This window comes from Ambystoma mexicanum, chromosome 1p (assembly GCF_040938575.1).
Source record: "Ambystoma mexicanum isolate Mex_15411 chromosome 1p, UKY_AmexF1_1, whole genome shotgun sequence".
NCBI lineage: Eukaryota > Metazoa > Chordata > Amphibia > Caudata > Ambystomatidae > Ambystoma > Ambystoma mexicanum.
Window position 1 is genome coordinate 188833222 of NC_090921.1, and position 14741 is coordinate 188847962.

Here is a 14741-nt window from a genome sequence, read left to right on the forward strand (position 1 = left end):
TGAAGTGTTTCAAGAGTGCCTTCATGCCAAATTGCCGCTTCATCGGCCAGAGGACTGTACCATCGACTTGGAACCTAATGCCCTGGTTCCGTTTGGTCGGATGTTCTCTCTCACTCAGACGGAGAAACAGGTTCTTCGGAAATACTTAGATACCAATTTGGAGAATGGCCTTATACAACCATCAAAATCCCCTGCAGGAGCCCCTTTATTTTTCATTAAGAAGAGAGTCTCCACAGATCTTAGACCCTGTATAGACTACCGGGGTCTAAATAAGGTTATCCGATGCCACTTATCACTGACATCATTGAGGCTGTACAAGGGGTTAGAGTATTTACCAAGCTTGATCTTCGAAACGCATACCATCTGCTACGGATTGCCCAAGGAGACGAATGGAAGACAGCATTCCGTACCCCTCTGGTTTTGTTTGAATATAAGGTAATGCCGTTTGGATTGGTGAATGCCCCAGCGGTATTCCAGAGATTTATGGACCGGATGTTTTCGGACATGCTTTCGATATCAATCATCATTTATCTGGATGATATCTTGATTTTTTCATCTAACATGGAGGATCACATCAAACAAGTCAAGCAAGTTCTGAATCGCCTGCAGAAGAACAATCTACTGGTCAAGGCAGAAAAATGCAAATTCACTGTACCTTCGGTGCAATATTTGGGATATGTACTGTCTGAGGAAGGGATCGCCATGGACCCAGATAAGGTACACGCCATTCTCGACTGGTCAGCCCCTACTTCTGTTCGGGAGGTGCAGCGGTTCTTGGGACTTTCGAATTATTATAGGAGATTTATTCCAAACTTTTCAGAAGTGGTGTATCCCATTACCCGATTGCTCAAGGAGGCCTACCCGTTTTCCTGGTCCACTGAGGCGGAGGAGAGCTTCTGTCATCTGAAAAGCCTTTTCTGCTCAGCCCCGATTCTACAACATCCGAATCAAACTCTACCATTTATTCTTGAGACGGACGCTTCTGCCATTGCTGTTTGGGCCGTGTTACTTCAGACCTTTCAGGATGTAGAACACCCGGTCGCCTACCTATCTAAGACTCTCTCTCCAAGTCAACTCAGTTATTCTGTTCTTGAAAAGGAGTTACTGGCGATGAAATTGGCTTGTGAAGAATGGCGGCACTTCCTCATGGGTGCCCGCCACCAGTTCCTCATCCGCACAGATCACAAGAATCTGAAGGCCTTACAAGAGATGGAATGTTCAAACTCCAGACAGGCAAGATGGGCTTATCTGTTTTCACAGTATGACTTCCAAATCACATACATTCCGGGGTCGTTTAATCGACTAGCTGACGCTTTGTCTCGTAAGGACTCCCATACTGAAACAGTGTCTGTCAAACCGAGCCCATGTTCCACCGAAACCAGATCCTAGCAATGGTGGGTTCTTTTCTTCAAGAGGTGAAGGCTGCTGTCACGCAATAATTGCCTAAAATCTCCTTCTTTTCCGATTCCCCCTTTCAAGTAAAGGATGGATGGGTGTTTTATAAGAAGAAGTGGTATATCCCAGAAGGACCGCTACACAGGAAGATCCTGAGATGGTGTCATGACTCTCGTATGGTGGGACACAGAAGTGTAGACGGCACTTTAGAACTCATCTCAAGGTCGTTTCTCTGGCCCAACATGAGAAAGGAGGTGTTTGAATACGGGAAATCTTGTCCGATTTGTGCCCAGGCCAAGTATGCCTTGGGCAAACCTCTAGGACTCATCACTCAGGTGGAGAAGCCGACTCGCCCATGGGGACTCATCTCCACGGACTTTATAGTGGATCTTCCGGAGTCTGAATCATGTACCTGTATCATGGTGACGGTGGATGCTTTTTCCAAATTGGCACATTTCTCGCCCCTTCCGAGATTACCTACCGCAACCAAGATGGCAGAGACCTTTGCTCGAGACATTTTCAAATTACATGGTCTCCCTGACAAGATAATTTCTGATCGGGGAAGTCAGTACATTTCAAAATTCTGGACAGCCTTGTGTAACCGATTAGGGGTAGAAAGAGCCCTTTCTTCTGGTTTCCATCCGCAATGAAATGGCCAAACCGAGCAGCTCAACGCCACTCTAGAACAATATCTGAGATGTTTCATTTCTCAACATCAAGACAATTGGGTCTCTCTACTTCCCACGGCAGAGTTCTCCTACAATAATTCCAAACACTCCGCCACAGGCCTATCTCCGTTTTTTTGTACTTACGGAGTCCACCCAAGATTTCTAATACCAGAAGTACCCCAATTTTCCAACTCACCAGCCGCTGAACAGGTTTTGAGAAACATCCAAGAGGCACAGACCAGCGCATTGCAAGGATTGGAAGATAGCAGACGAAGGAATAAGGTTGGAGCTGACAAGCACCGTAGAGAATGCCCTTCATGGAGGCCAGGAGACAAGGTGTGGTTGTCTACAAAGTACCTTCCCCGATGAACAAGACCTTCCAAACTGTCTCCACGCTTCCTGGGGCCTTTTTCCATTCTCTCCAAGATCAATCCTGTGACCTATCGTCTTCAACTCACCCCTTCTCTTAAACGCATTCACCCTGTTTTTCATTCCTCTCTCCTCAAAACTTACTATCCAGATCCCCACAACAGGTCTCTCTCCCGGCAAATTCCTGTGCCTACATCCACCCAGGAGGAGTATGAGGTTTCTGCGGTTAGAGATTCTAGGTTTTACCGTGGTAGGTTGGAATACCTCTTGTCATGGAAGGGTTACCCGGAGTCGGAGGACTCTTGGGAACCGGCTTCTCATGTACATGCCCCCCGGTTGCTTGCCAGATTCCACCGCTTGCACCCGGGGAAGCCGGGGTGCTTGTGGTCTAAGGAGGGGCATACTGTCATTCGCCGTCACGGCCATAGCCGTAATTGGCTGCTGTTTCCGCGTTGGAGCTGGAGACACAGAGGTAGGGTGTTTTAGTCCTTTCTCTGTGTTCTTGCTACCAGCCCCAGTTACGTGACGCAGCGCCGCTGGAAGTATTTAAACTTCCTGCCTCCTAGAAGACGCTGCGTTGCAACCCGTTTTGGACGCTTCCTGTTTCCGGGTTTCCTCGCTCCGATCCTCTGCCGTCCACCTTTCGGATCCGCCAGAGGGTTTTCCTGTTCACCTGTGTTCCTGTTTCTTTCCTCGGAACGCTACTCCCTGCTTCTATTTTCCTACCGCTGCTCAGGGCGGTACTCCGGTGGCTTAATTCCGTTTCTCTCTCTCTCTTCTGATTTCGGGAATCCTTTCCGTACTCTCTTTCTGCGGTGCTCCTCTCAGCTGTGCTTGCTGCATACCTTTCTCCTCTTCCTGGAACCAGTGTCATCTCTTCAATCTGCCACAAGGAGCCTCCGTCTCCTCTGACTATACCACTACATGGTTCAGATGGTTGGACATCTTCTACTCTGCTATCCGCCTCGCTCCATTGCTTTCATCAGCGATCATCCTTTCAACCGGATTAGAAGAGTCTACACTACTCCGCAGGGTTTTTTCCCTTTTGGGTTTTTCCCTGATTTCTGGCTTGGTTCTGGAAAGGGAGTCACGGGACAGCTTTTTATCCAGCGGTCCCTGTGGCTTCCCTCCGTGACAAGCACATTCATCCTAAGAAGGGAAGAGACTACCTTGCACGACGACGTCTACAAGAGACCGACAACTCAGGTGAGGAGAGTGTGCTTGCGGGGGAGAAAGAGTTTGAATTGCACCACTCATCACACCCCCCAACTTACCTTCTTGTTCCTGCGTCCCCAGTGGGGTACGAGGGAAGCCTCCAGCCATGTGGAGACTCGGAGCGGGCCATCCCCGCTCCGCGCCCCCACATAGCTGGAGGCCTCCCTCATCCCCTGCCGGGGACGCAGGTATTTTTTAAAAAAATGTTCTTCCCCGTCCCACTCCCGCCCTCCCAACCCCACTTACCTTTTTTTTATCCTTTTTTCGGGAGCGGACGGCATGGAAAGGGAGAACGGACTCGGTTTTCCCTTTCCATGGCGGAGGCCATTTTCTTGGTCGTTTTTCTTTTCTGTCCTGAAACGCCGCAGCGTTTCAGGACAGAAAAAAATGCTTTTAGTGCCCCGATAACACACATAATGCGGGCCAGGGTACAAATAGCAATATGATCCTTGCAGCGGGGGCATTACCGACTCATGTAATGCCCCGGGGCATTTGTTAAGGCCCGAGCGAAAACTATGGGCCCCGGGGCATGAGTCGGTAATGCCCCCGCCTCTCGGGTCATATTGCTTAATTATGTTATGCACTGAAGATGTTTTGTATACAATTGAAAATGGCAAAAAAATAACCTTAAAAAATACAGATGCTCTGAATGAACATTGTACTGCTTCACAAGCTAAATGATTAAAAGCTCTGTGAGATTAGTTTGGTTGCTCCTCTATCTTTTCACTCTCTTAACTGATACAGAACATTTCCTGTAAAAAATTAAAAGCATGATAAAGTAAGGACTATTTACATTAAAAGGATTGTAAATACCAAAATATGTGTGGTAGGACACCACCCTCTGTTTCAGGCATCTGACTCCAGGATGACATCCGGAGAGGGACCAAAAATTGCCCTACCATTCCAGGCATCCATATGCCTGAGCCACCAAAGGAGCTGCAACTTGGCTCCGGGAGACAGAACCACTAACTGCGAGTAAGACAGACTCTTGCGCAGGTGTTTGGCCTTGAGGCGTTGTAACGCTCTATAATGGAGATGGGCCGGAAAGATAGCTTGGATGGAAGCTGACAACATCGCCACAACCCTGGCTAGCTGTCTGAAGGAGACCCTCCCTTTCCTGAGGAGGAGGCGGATCTCCTTCCTTATTTTGGAGAGCCTGCAATCCGGAAGGAGAAGGATACAAAGCTTGGAATCTATATTGAAGCCCAGAAATTGGATACATTGCGTAGGCTTGAACATGGAATTCTTTACATTTATAACAAACAGCAGTGTCTACAGAAGGGACACTTAATTCCAGATGAGCCCGAAAAATCGGAGAGCTCTGAGCTAGCAGAAGCATTCACTGCAGGCAGCCGACGCGAGGTGAGAAAGGCCATCCGGGCCCTGCACACCTCTATTGGTGGCAACTAGGCCCCCAGACCCCCGGCGCATCCCTCTCCCACCCCGCACCCTCTTCCTGGGTCCCGCTCCCCTCCCGCCGTGAGCCCTTCATCACTGGTCCTCCCAAAGCAGCCCTCTGCCCGGCAGCCCCAGCGGCTAAGGGCCCCATGGCCAAGGGCGGCTCCAACAGAGGCGGCTCCAGGAAGTGTCAGCAGGTGTCCGCAGGGGACGCCAAGGAAGCCAACAACCAACAGACACCACCAAAGCCGTGAGTGTGGTATGGGTAGGGGAGTAGAGCAATCACTCCACTCCAGAAAGCCCATGCCACTCTATCTTACTAGACGGAATTGTGAAAGTTAGCATGTCCACTCTAGAACTGTGAAAGTTAGCATGTCCACTCCTAGACGGAATTTGCGAAAGTTAGCATGTCCACTCTAGAACTGTGAAAGTTAGCATGTCCACCCTAGAACTGTGAAAGTTAGCATGTCCACTCCTAGACGGAATTGTGAAAGTTAGCATGTCCACCCTAGAACTGTGTAAATTAGCATGTCCACTCTAGAACTGTGAAAGTTAGCATGTCCACTCCTAGACGGAATTTGCGAAAGTTAGCATGTCCACTCTAGAACTGTGAAAGTTAGCATGTCCACCCTAGAACTGTGAAAGTTAGCATGTCCACTCCTAGACGGAATTGTGAAAGTTAGCATGTCCACTCTAGAACTGTGAAAGTTAGCATGTCCACTCCTAGACGGAATTTGCGAAAGTTAGCATGTCCACTCTAGAACTGTGAAAGTTAACATGTCCACCCTAGAACTGTGAAAGTTAGCATGTCCACTCCTAGACGGAATTTGCGAAAGTTAGCATGTCCACTCTAGAACTGTGAAAGTTAGCATGTCCACCCTAGAACTGTGAAAGTTAGCATGTCCACTCCTAGACGGAATTGTGAAAGTTAGCATGTCCACTCCTAGACGGAATTGTGAAAGTTAGCATGTCCACTCTAGAACTGTGAAAGTTAGCATGTCCACTCCTAGACGGAATTTGCGAAAGTTAGCATGTCCACTCTAGAACTGTGAAAGTTAACATGTCCACCCTAGAACTGTGAAAGTTAGCATGTCCACTCCTAGACGGAACTGTGAAAGTTAGCATGTCCACTCCTAGACGGAATTGTGAAAGTTAGCATGTCCACTCCTAGACGGAATTGTGAAAGTTAGCATGTCCACTCTAGAACTGTGAAAGTTAGCATGTCCACTCCTAGACGGAATTTGCGAAAGTTAGCATGTCCACTCTAGAACTGTGAAAGTTAGCATGTCCACCCTAGAACTGTGAAAGTTAGCATGTCCACTCCTAGACGGAATTGTGAAAGTTAGCATGTCCACTCCTAGACGGAATTGTGAAAGTTAGCATGTCCACTCTAGAACTGTGAAAGTTAGCATGTCCACTCCTAGACGGAATTGCGAAAGTTAGCATGTCCACTCCTAGACGGAACTGTGAAAGTTAGCATGTCCACTCTAGAACTGTGAAAGTTAGCATGTCCACTCCTAGACGGAATTGTGAAAGTTAGCATGTCCACTCCTAGACGGAACTATGAAAGTTAGCATGTCCACTCTAGAACTGTGAAAGTTAGCATACCCACTCCTAGACGGAATTGGGAAAGTTAGCATGCCCACTCCTAGACGGAATTGCGAAAGTTAGCATGTCCACTCTTAGATGGAATTGTGAAAGTTAGCATGTGAAAGTTGCATTTAGAAAGTGTGCCCTACAGCCTCTCCGTCAAGCTTAGAAATGTGCCCAATAGCCTCTCTGGTAAATTGAATTTAGATGTGTGCCCAAGATCCTCTGTGAAAGATGCATTTAGAAGTGAGCCCAATAGCCACTCTGTGAAAATTGCATTCAGTAGTGTGCCCAATAGACACTCTGGAAAGCTGCATTTAGAAATGTACCCAATAGACACTCTGGAATGCTCCATTAGAAGTGTGCCCAATAACCTCGCTGTGAATTTAGTAGTGTTCCCAATAACCACTCTGTGAAAGTTGCTTTCAGAAGTGTGCCCAACAACCCCTCTGTGAATTTAGAGGTGTACCCATTAGCCGCAATGAGAGTTACATCTAGAGGTGTGCCCAATAGCCTCTCTGGTAAATTGAATTTAGAAAGTTCCTAATAGCCTCGCTGGAAAACTGAATTCAGAAGTATCCCCAATAGCCTCGCAGGAAAATGAAGTTAATAGTGCGCCCAGTAGCCTCTCTGTGGAAAATTGAATTTAGATATGGGCCCAATATCCTCTGTGAAAGCGGCATTTAGAAGTGTGCCCATTAGCCACGCTGTGAAAGCTGCATTTAGAAGTGCTACCAATAGCATCTGTGAAAATTGATTATAGAAGTGCATCCAATAAACACCCTGGAAAGTCTCAAGTAGAAGTTTGCCCAATAGCCTCTCTGGAAAATTGAACTTAGAAATGTAGCCCAGTAGACGCTCTGTGAAAATTTGCATTTAGAAGTGTACCCAATAGCCTCCGCGAATGTTACACTTAGAAGTGTGCCTAATAGCCTCGCTGATAAACTGAATTTAGAAATGTTCCCAATAGCCTCTGTATGGAAAATTGTACTTAGAAGTTCGCCCGGTAGCCTCTCTGGGAAAGTGATTTTAGAAGTTTGCACATTGAAAGAGCATATAACCATTCTTACCACACCCCACGCTTACTCTCTCCTTTACATCATCACTCAACTAGAACACAGAGATACTATGACACCATTCGGTATAACTGTTCCCATACGAACATCCACCGCTTACTCCACATCATTCTATGTAAACACTGCTGGTCTCACACCCCCAGCCAGGCGTTTTCCTCAGGCCTAACGCAGCCACATCCGTTCCGGATAAATCCTGCCAGAACGAACACATTCTCCTGATCTCTCAACCACCACACCTACCAATAAGAATCAGCTATTACATGTGTACCGCACGAGCTGCACACATATCCGGTGCACACACGCACCTTTTGACTCTCCCTACTCTCTCTACTGATCTGAACTTCGGTTCCCAAGGGCGTTCAACCTACCAGCGCCTTCAGACCATACTAATGGTATATAAGGCGCTATATAAGTGCAAAATAACAATAACAATAACAATATCATCTAAGTAAATTATTATCCGAATCCCATTGGACCTGAGGTGCGCCATCACCAGCTTCATTAACTTGGTGAAGCACCAGGGGGCTGACGAAAGGCCAAACGGAAGGGAAGCAAACTGCCAAGAGCGAGACCCGCACTGGAACTGTAGAAACTCCTGGTAGGGAGGAAAGACAGGGACCAACAGGTATGCATCCTTGAGGTCTATCTTGACCATCCAATCCGGTGGGAGAAGGGTGTCCCTGAGCAGGTGAATCCCCTCCATTTTGAAGTGATGATAAACTTGCAAGCCTTAAACTTGTTTGTAGTCTATGGCTGGGCAAAAATCCTCCTCGGGCTTTGGGACCAGAAATATCATGCTCAAAAACTGGGAGGCTGTGAAGGACGCTGGGACAACTGCCCCTTTGAAAAGGAGGTCTCTGACCCCCGCATCTATCGATTCCTGGCTTGTACTTGTCGAACACTAGGGGAAATGGTAAGGAAAGCTGACAAGGGGATAGAAACTCCATTTGAAACCCCATCACTGTCTGCAACAACCAGGGATCTGAGGTGAGAGTCTCCCATTGAGGTAGAAACCTGGCCAACCTTCCCCCTAAACCTTTGTGGGAAGAAACCTTTAACACATGTGGCATTACCCGGAGCAGATCTTGATCTACCAGCAACTCTGCCGGCACGTCCTCTCCAGTGGAAACTCCTTTGTGGGTAAAACAGCTTGTTCTCCTCGAGCAGAGGAAGAATTGTGCGCACTGCTTGATGTGTATTGCTGGGGACGGGTAGAGCCCTGGTAGAAATGTCCAGAGGAGCAGGCGCTACCTCTTCCGGCCCTATCAAAAACCTTAGGGGCAAAGACTTTCTTTATATTGGCTTGAGCTTTGTCTAACACTGTGAAAGTGTGAACATAGGCAGAGAGATCCTTAAAAATCTGTCACCAAACAAATTGCCTTGGGCCGTAGGACCCGCCTCCCTTTCTGCCATGTCTGGCAACTTGGAATCAAGCCGCATGAGGGACTAGTGCCACGCTCTAGAGATGGCGGCGTTGGCGCTGCCGAGCAGGCAAACTGTTCTCTAAATCTAGCCCCGCAGGACCTGCACATAAATAGGGAAGTTAAAAAGTGCTGCCTCCTCTGCCAGTTAAGAAATCTGGGTCACTGGACCCAACACATCCAACAACTTGTCCTGACAACTCCTCGAGGCCTTATCTACCCCCTTCTTGGGGTCTTTCCCTTTCTGGGACTAAAAGGATACCATGGACTGGTCGATTTCTGGAGTGAGGGCCACCTTATCTGGAACCACCGGCCTAGGACACTCAAAACATAATTTGTTTCTGTCCTCCTTAGGCAAGGGGCGTCTAACCCAGTGATTCAAGAAGGATGATACTGCATCCGAGGGGTGCCATTCAGCCGATCTGGGGTGCTGGATAAGAGCAGGGTCGAAGAATGGAACCCCACTAACAACAAGCACTGGCTTTTGGGAGGCAACCACTGTGTCTACCTTTCGCTTGTACCTTTCTGGAGGCGCGTCTGAGTCCTCCGAACTATCTGTAGTTGAAATGGGGACTGCAAGGATATTAGCGGGAAGTTGTGAGCTACCTGGCCAAGAGGGAAGTGACTGGGAGTGTTGGGACCCCTCCAACTTGCGCTTCTGACCCCTCCCTGGGCAAAAGACCTGAATAGGGGTAGTTGAGGGACTTCTTAGTACATTTTGTAGGGAATTTATTCAGGCACAGCAGAAACCTCCTCTGGCGAAGGGTGAAAATCCAAGATTTTATTAATAAGCCTATCAAAGGCTGAGGCCAAAGTTCAACTGAGTTCTTGAAGGGCAGTGTCTAAGGATGTCTATCACTTGAGCCACAGATAGCTGGCTAACGGATGGATCCCCTGAAGGTCTATGAACTGGTTCCTCCCCCAACCTTTCACTTTTTTTGGAAGGCCTAACCTGAGTGCTGGCATCGCAGAAGAGGGCCCCTCAGACCCTCTGGTAGACATGACAGCACAAGCACACAATATGGGGAAAATAAAGAAGAAAATATATATATATATATATATATATATAGTGTATATTTACTTGTATATTTAATTGTAATGAAGAAAAAACGTAGCCCAGCGGGCAAGGGTTAATGAAATTTAAACACGGCCTTTTCACTTGCCGTAGCAGAAACACGCCGAGCAGGCGAACTTTAGAGCTGCTCATCCTAGCAGGGTGTGGCACTTTAGCAGCATGTGAAGGAAATTACTCACAAAGTTTATTGGGCCAAGCCCGAAGCCGAGCAGGCAACCGGCACGCCTACAGCGTGGGCGGGACGCCGGCTGAATGAAAATCCTCAAGAGCGGGATTGCGTATGAGCAAACAAAAGGCCAGCGCGCGTCAGGCCTGAAGCAGAAGCTTCTCTTACTGGCTCATGCGTGTCGGGTCCGGAATGCAGGCTCCGACAGGTGGCGGAGCTCGCCCGGATACACAGTAAACCAAAGGCCGGAATGCGTGCAAGCTTCACTGAAAGGCTAGCATGCGCCGTGCTTAGAACTCGACCGTACCGCTGTAGATAAAGCGGCTGTCACAAGTGCGCACGTTGAAAATGAAAACAATGTAACCACACTAAATTATTTCCACAGAAAAAATTACTCTAACTGAAAGGCAAGCGAGAAGCGACAACGTCACAGATAGCAAATAGAGTACACAGTGCTACAAAGTATAAAGCACTGACAAACTACTGACCAGCAACAAAAGGCACAACTAGAAGGAGTGACTTAGCTTGTGGCGTCAGCAGCAAAGAAAGAGGAGTTGGGATTGGAGTAAACGACTTATATGGGGGTGGGTCCCTGCTCATTGGTCATCTACAGCGCATGACCTGGCCTCCATGTGGGATTTGGGAGGCCCCCATGTATTGACTTTAAACTTTGTTTTCAGTTCTGTTTTTCAAACTTTTTGTTTGTAAAGTTTTTGTTTTCTCTGCTGCTGTGTTTGTCAGAAGTAAGGAATAATGCATAATATGACGCCTCATGTCTTGACATAGAATAATTCCTTTTATGACAGACTGAATAGTACCAAAAGGGGAGGTTTTTCATAAAACGTAATGTAAACTGTGAATTTAAAAAAACATTCATTCAGTAACTCGTTAAATCTACTAGCCGCATGGTGAAGTAACTGGCCCACAAAAATTGCCCACTTACCAAAAAACGAGCCCACGCTAGCATTTTGCGTGTTTAGTTCGGGCATTGCCCTATAGGCCAGTCCATGCTCGCTAAAAACATGAGAACATGCAGGTGGCAAGTTACTTTAATACCAGACGCATTGGCTTTGCCAATGCTTGTTTAAATTGCCCAATGATGCATAGCAACATGTACATTTAACAAAAAGAGGCTGAGGTTACTGCAAGATTTTGTTTCTCAATCCAAAATCGAATGCAATTATTTAATATGCTAAATTATTTGGTTTAAATCGAGGTTTGCTGCACTCACAATAAAATATATTCTTTCCACGGATACAATAGCTTTACCATCTGGAATAATCGTGCAAGCCTTATGAGGAAAATAATAATAATAGAAGGGGCAAAGTAATTTTGAATGCACTCACTTCAAAATGCATGAAAGCATGGGAAGTTAGAACATTTTCTTCTTTAGGGAATTAGAAACAAATAGCAAACACACTGCGCACACAAAGCTGGTATATGAATTTTAGCTTTAAAAAAACAGACACAAAATGCCTTTTATTCAGCGCCTGAAGGGTTATCAGCTATTCCCACTATGGCGCCGATTATTAACGAAAGAAAATATCATGTTTTCTTTTTTGCAGCACTAGTAAAATGCTAGTATGTAACTAGTTAACCTTTAACAATGTATGCTGATGTCAGACTGAGCACGAGTGCTGATTAATCCCCCCCCTCAAATATTTTTATAGTGTTGGGGGGCGGTTTAAAAAAAAATACAGCAGCCATCTTTGTATTATGCAGAAATATTTCTTCTAGCTGCCCCCAGTAGTGAGAAAATATATACATATATGCATATATGTCCGCGGTTTATAATATGCAATTTCCAGATAAGAGGTGATGGCTCGATTAGTGCAGGATTAATCTCTGCAATTCAGAAACAAAGAGAAAGGGAAACGGGTTCTCCTGATTACATTTCGACTTGCTTTTGAAAGGGGGGGGGGGAATATTAAGCCAGCCATTTTGTCAAAGTTTTTTTTTTTTTACGGAGGGGGGGTTGTTTAAATATAATTTAAGGCGGCCATCTTTGTTTCTCTCAGTAAAAAAATATTCAGAGGCGCCCCCTTTTTCTGAAATTAAATAAGAGTTTTTGATGTGAGAAGAAAGATTGGCGAGTTCCAGTAGGTATCGCACTATATCTGTACTGATATATTATTTTCTTCTGTGGCGAGAACATTTGTTTTTCACGTATTACTCCGGCCGGGGCGGCAAGGAAGCCAAAAGAGAGAAGGTAACCACGGGGGTGGGGGATCAGCACCTCGGGGATGTCTTCCCCGTTAAGGGACGACGACGACGAAGAAGAGGAAATGGTGGTGTCCGAAGAGGATGAAGAAGACGAAAGGGAGGACGAGGAATACGATGAGGAGCGAGAAGCTGATGTGACGCGACCCGGCAGTCCCGAGGAACTGTACTCTCCGTCGCCACTGCCGCCGGCGCCGAGTGCGGCCGCCGAGGAGGAGGAGGAGGAAGCGCCAGCGGAGGCGACACCAGGTAAGCCAAGTGAGGAAAAAAAAGCAGATGCCAACGGAATCCAGCGTCGTAGGCAGGTCGGTGAGCTGGGCGACCGTTGGGCAAACTGTTTCAAGGGACCCTTTTCGCTCTGCCGAAGGGCGCGAGGCGGAGAGCGCGCGCCTGGACAGAAAGGCAGCCAGGCTTACACACGCAGTGGAAAAAAAGTCCCTCACGTTTCCCCCGCTTATAGAAACCGTCACCTCCAGCCGCGATCGCCCCCAACTGCCTTCTTTCTTACTGACCCCTCTCACGCCCCCCTGTGCGGTTTTGTGTGAATCCCTGACAAGAAAAGAGGCACGCGGTCGGAGAGGGGGATATGAGCCAACGTTTTTCATCGGTTAATGAATGTGAGCGCGTTCGTCTACTCCAGTCTACTCTTCCAAAAGACCTAGAGGCGTTGACTTTTTTATTTCTAGATGTTGGGGTATTTTGTACTCAAGGACCGTACGCCCCTACCACCTTTCCCCTGCACACATACACGCCTCCTCTCTCCTACTGCCTCAAAATACTCCTCACAGACTGTCCTCACAGGAAGCATGCATCCTATTTTTTTTTTTTTTTTTGCCCAGTTTTTAAAGATTTTTTTCAGTTTTATGTTTACATTAGCCTAGTCCACCAATACCTACACAAATGTAAAACGGCATTATGAAGACAGCACCTTTGTGCCTTCACTTAAAAACTGAAACAGAGTTCTTCGTTGTCTGATGTCACCTCCCCCATACAATTTTTGTTGTCTACTCTATTGAAAATTGCAATTGGACAAGTCAGACATTGAATGAATGAAACATCAATATATTACAAGTGTTCAGGTTAACAGTTTTGCCAATAAAAGAAGTAGACCATAGAATGAATAATACTGATTTACCATACTAACTTATAGAAAGTCAAGATTCTATTAAAGAGACAGAGGCAAAGGATTATGATTTCTCTCTTTACTGAAAACTCGAGCCGCATATAACGGTTACAACTCATAAAAAAAATCACAATCAAAAACTACAAAGTCTTTTTTGTGTAGTGTATTTTTTATGTCCATAAAACCATGTGACACTATGCTCCTTATCTTCCTCCACATTCCTGTGTCCTTCCTTTCTTTGTCTGTCTCCAACTTTAACTTTTGCGCCCCAACCGGTAAAATGCTGCCTTTATCCGTATTCTTCACCTCTGTTCCTGTAAAGTAATCAAAAAAACAAGCTGAGTCTAACTGTGGTAGGGTGGGTAATCACTGTAGTATCTCTTAGTGATATATGTGTCACAATTCTGCCACAATTTCTCAACAACAATACCAAACAACATTACATTTCCATATAACGATTACTCAGTGGGATAATCCTTTGCCTCTGTGTCTTTAATAGAATCTTGACTTTCTATACGTTAGTATGGAAAATCAGTATTCTATGTCAAGACCGGAGGCTCGGATTATGCTTGTTTAAAGCTTACCTACCACCAACGTCAACATCTCCTCTATTGGTCTGAAATAAAATTGCTTAAATGCCGACTCCTTAGACCAGTCTGCTGCCCTTAGGATGTCCTCCAACCTAGCTCTTGCGTTAGAGGCCTTAGATGTCATAGCTCCCCTAATGGAATGCGCCCCATACGTGCCAATGTCAATGCCTGCCTGTAGCATACACTATTTAACCAATCTGGCTAGGGTTGCCCTTGCAACGTCTTCGAATGGTTTCCTCAGTGATATAAACAGTTGTGTCACTCCTGTGTGCCTAAGCGTACTCGTCATTTCCTTGTATTTTTTTAGACACCAAACTGCGCATAACTTAAGCTGGTCTGGAAAATCTGAGTATGACACTGTTTTGATACCCATCTTAGTTCTCTTGCTAATGTAAAACGTGACCCCTGTCGGGTTGAATTACTTATTTTATATTT

The 14741-nt window shown here is 46.4% G+C and overlaps 1 protein-coding gene across 14 annotated transcripts in view; it reads left to right on the forward strand.

Moving 5' to 3' along the window:
* The first annotated feature begins 12352 nt into the window (after positions 1-12352).
* Positions 12353-14741, forward strand: part of CHD3 (chromodomain helicase DNA binding protein 3) — a 2755261-nt gene continuing 2752872 nt past the window's right edge. For 8 of the 14 annotated variants that reach the window (XM_069646291.1, XM_069646301.1, XM_069646303.1 and 5 more), the window contains exon 1: positions 12354-12842. In XM_069646291.1, the coding sequence (XP_069502392.1) occupies positions 12617-12842 (226 nt within the window). In that variant the 5' untranslated portion in view covers positions 12354-12616. Of the gene's footprint in view, positions 12843-14741 lie in introns of all 14 variants that reach the window. The other 6 variants (XM_069646310.1, XM_069646296.1, XM_069646309.1 and 3 more) reach the window with 1 other exon arrangement.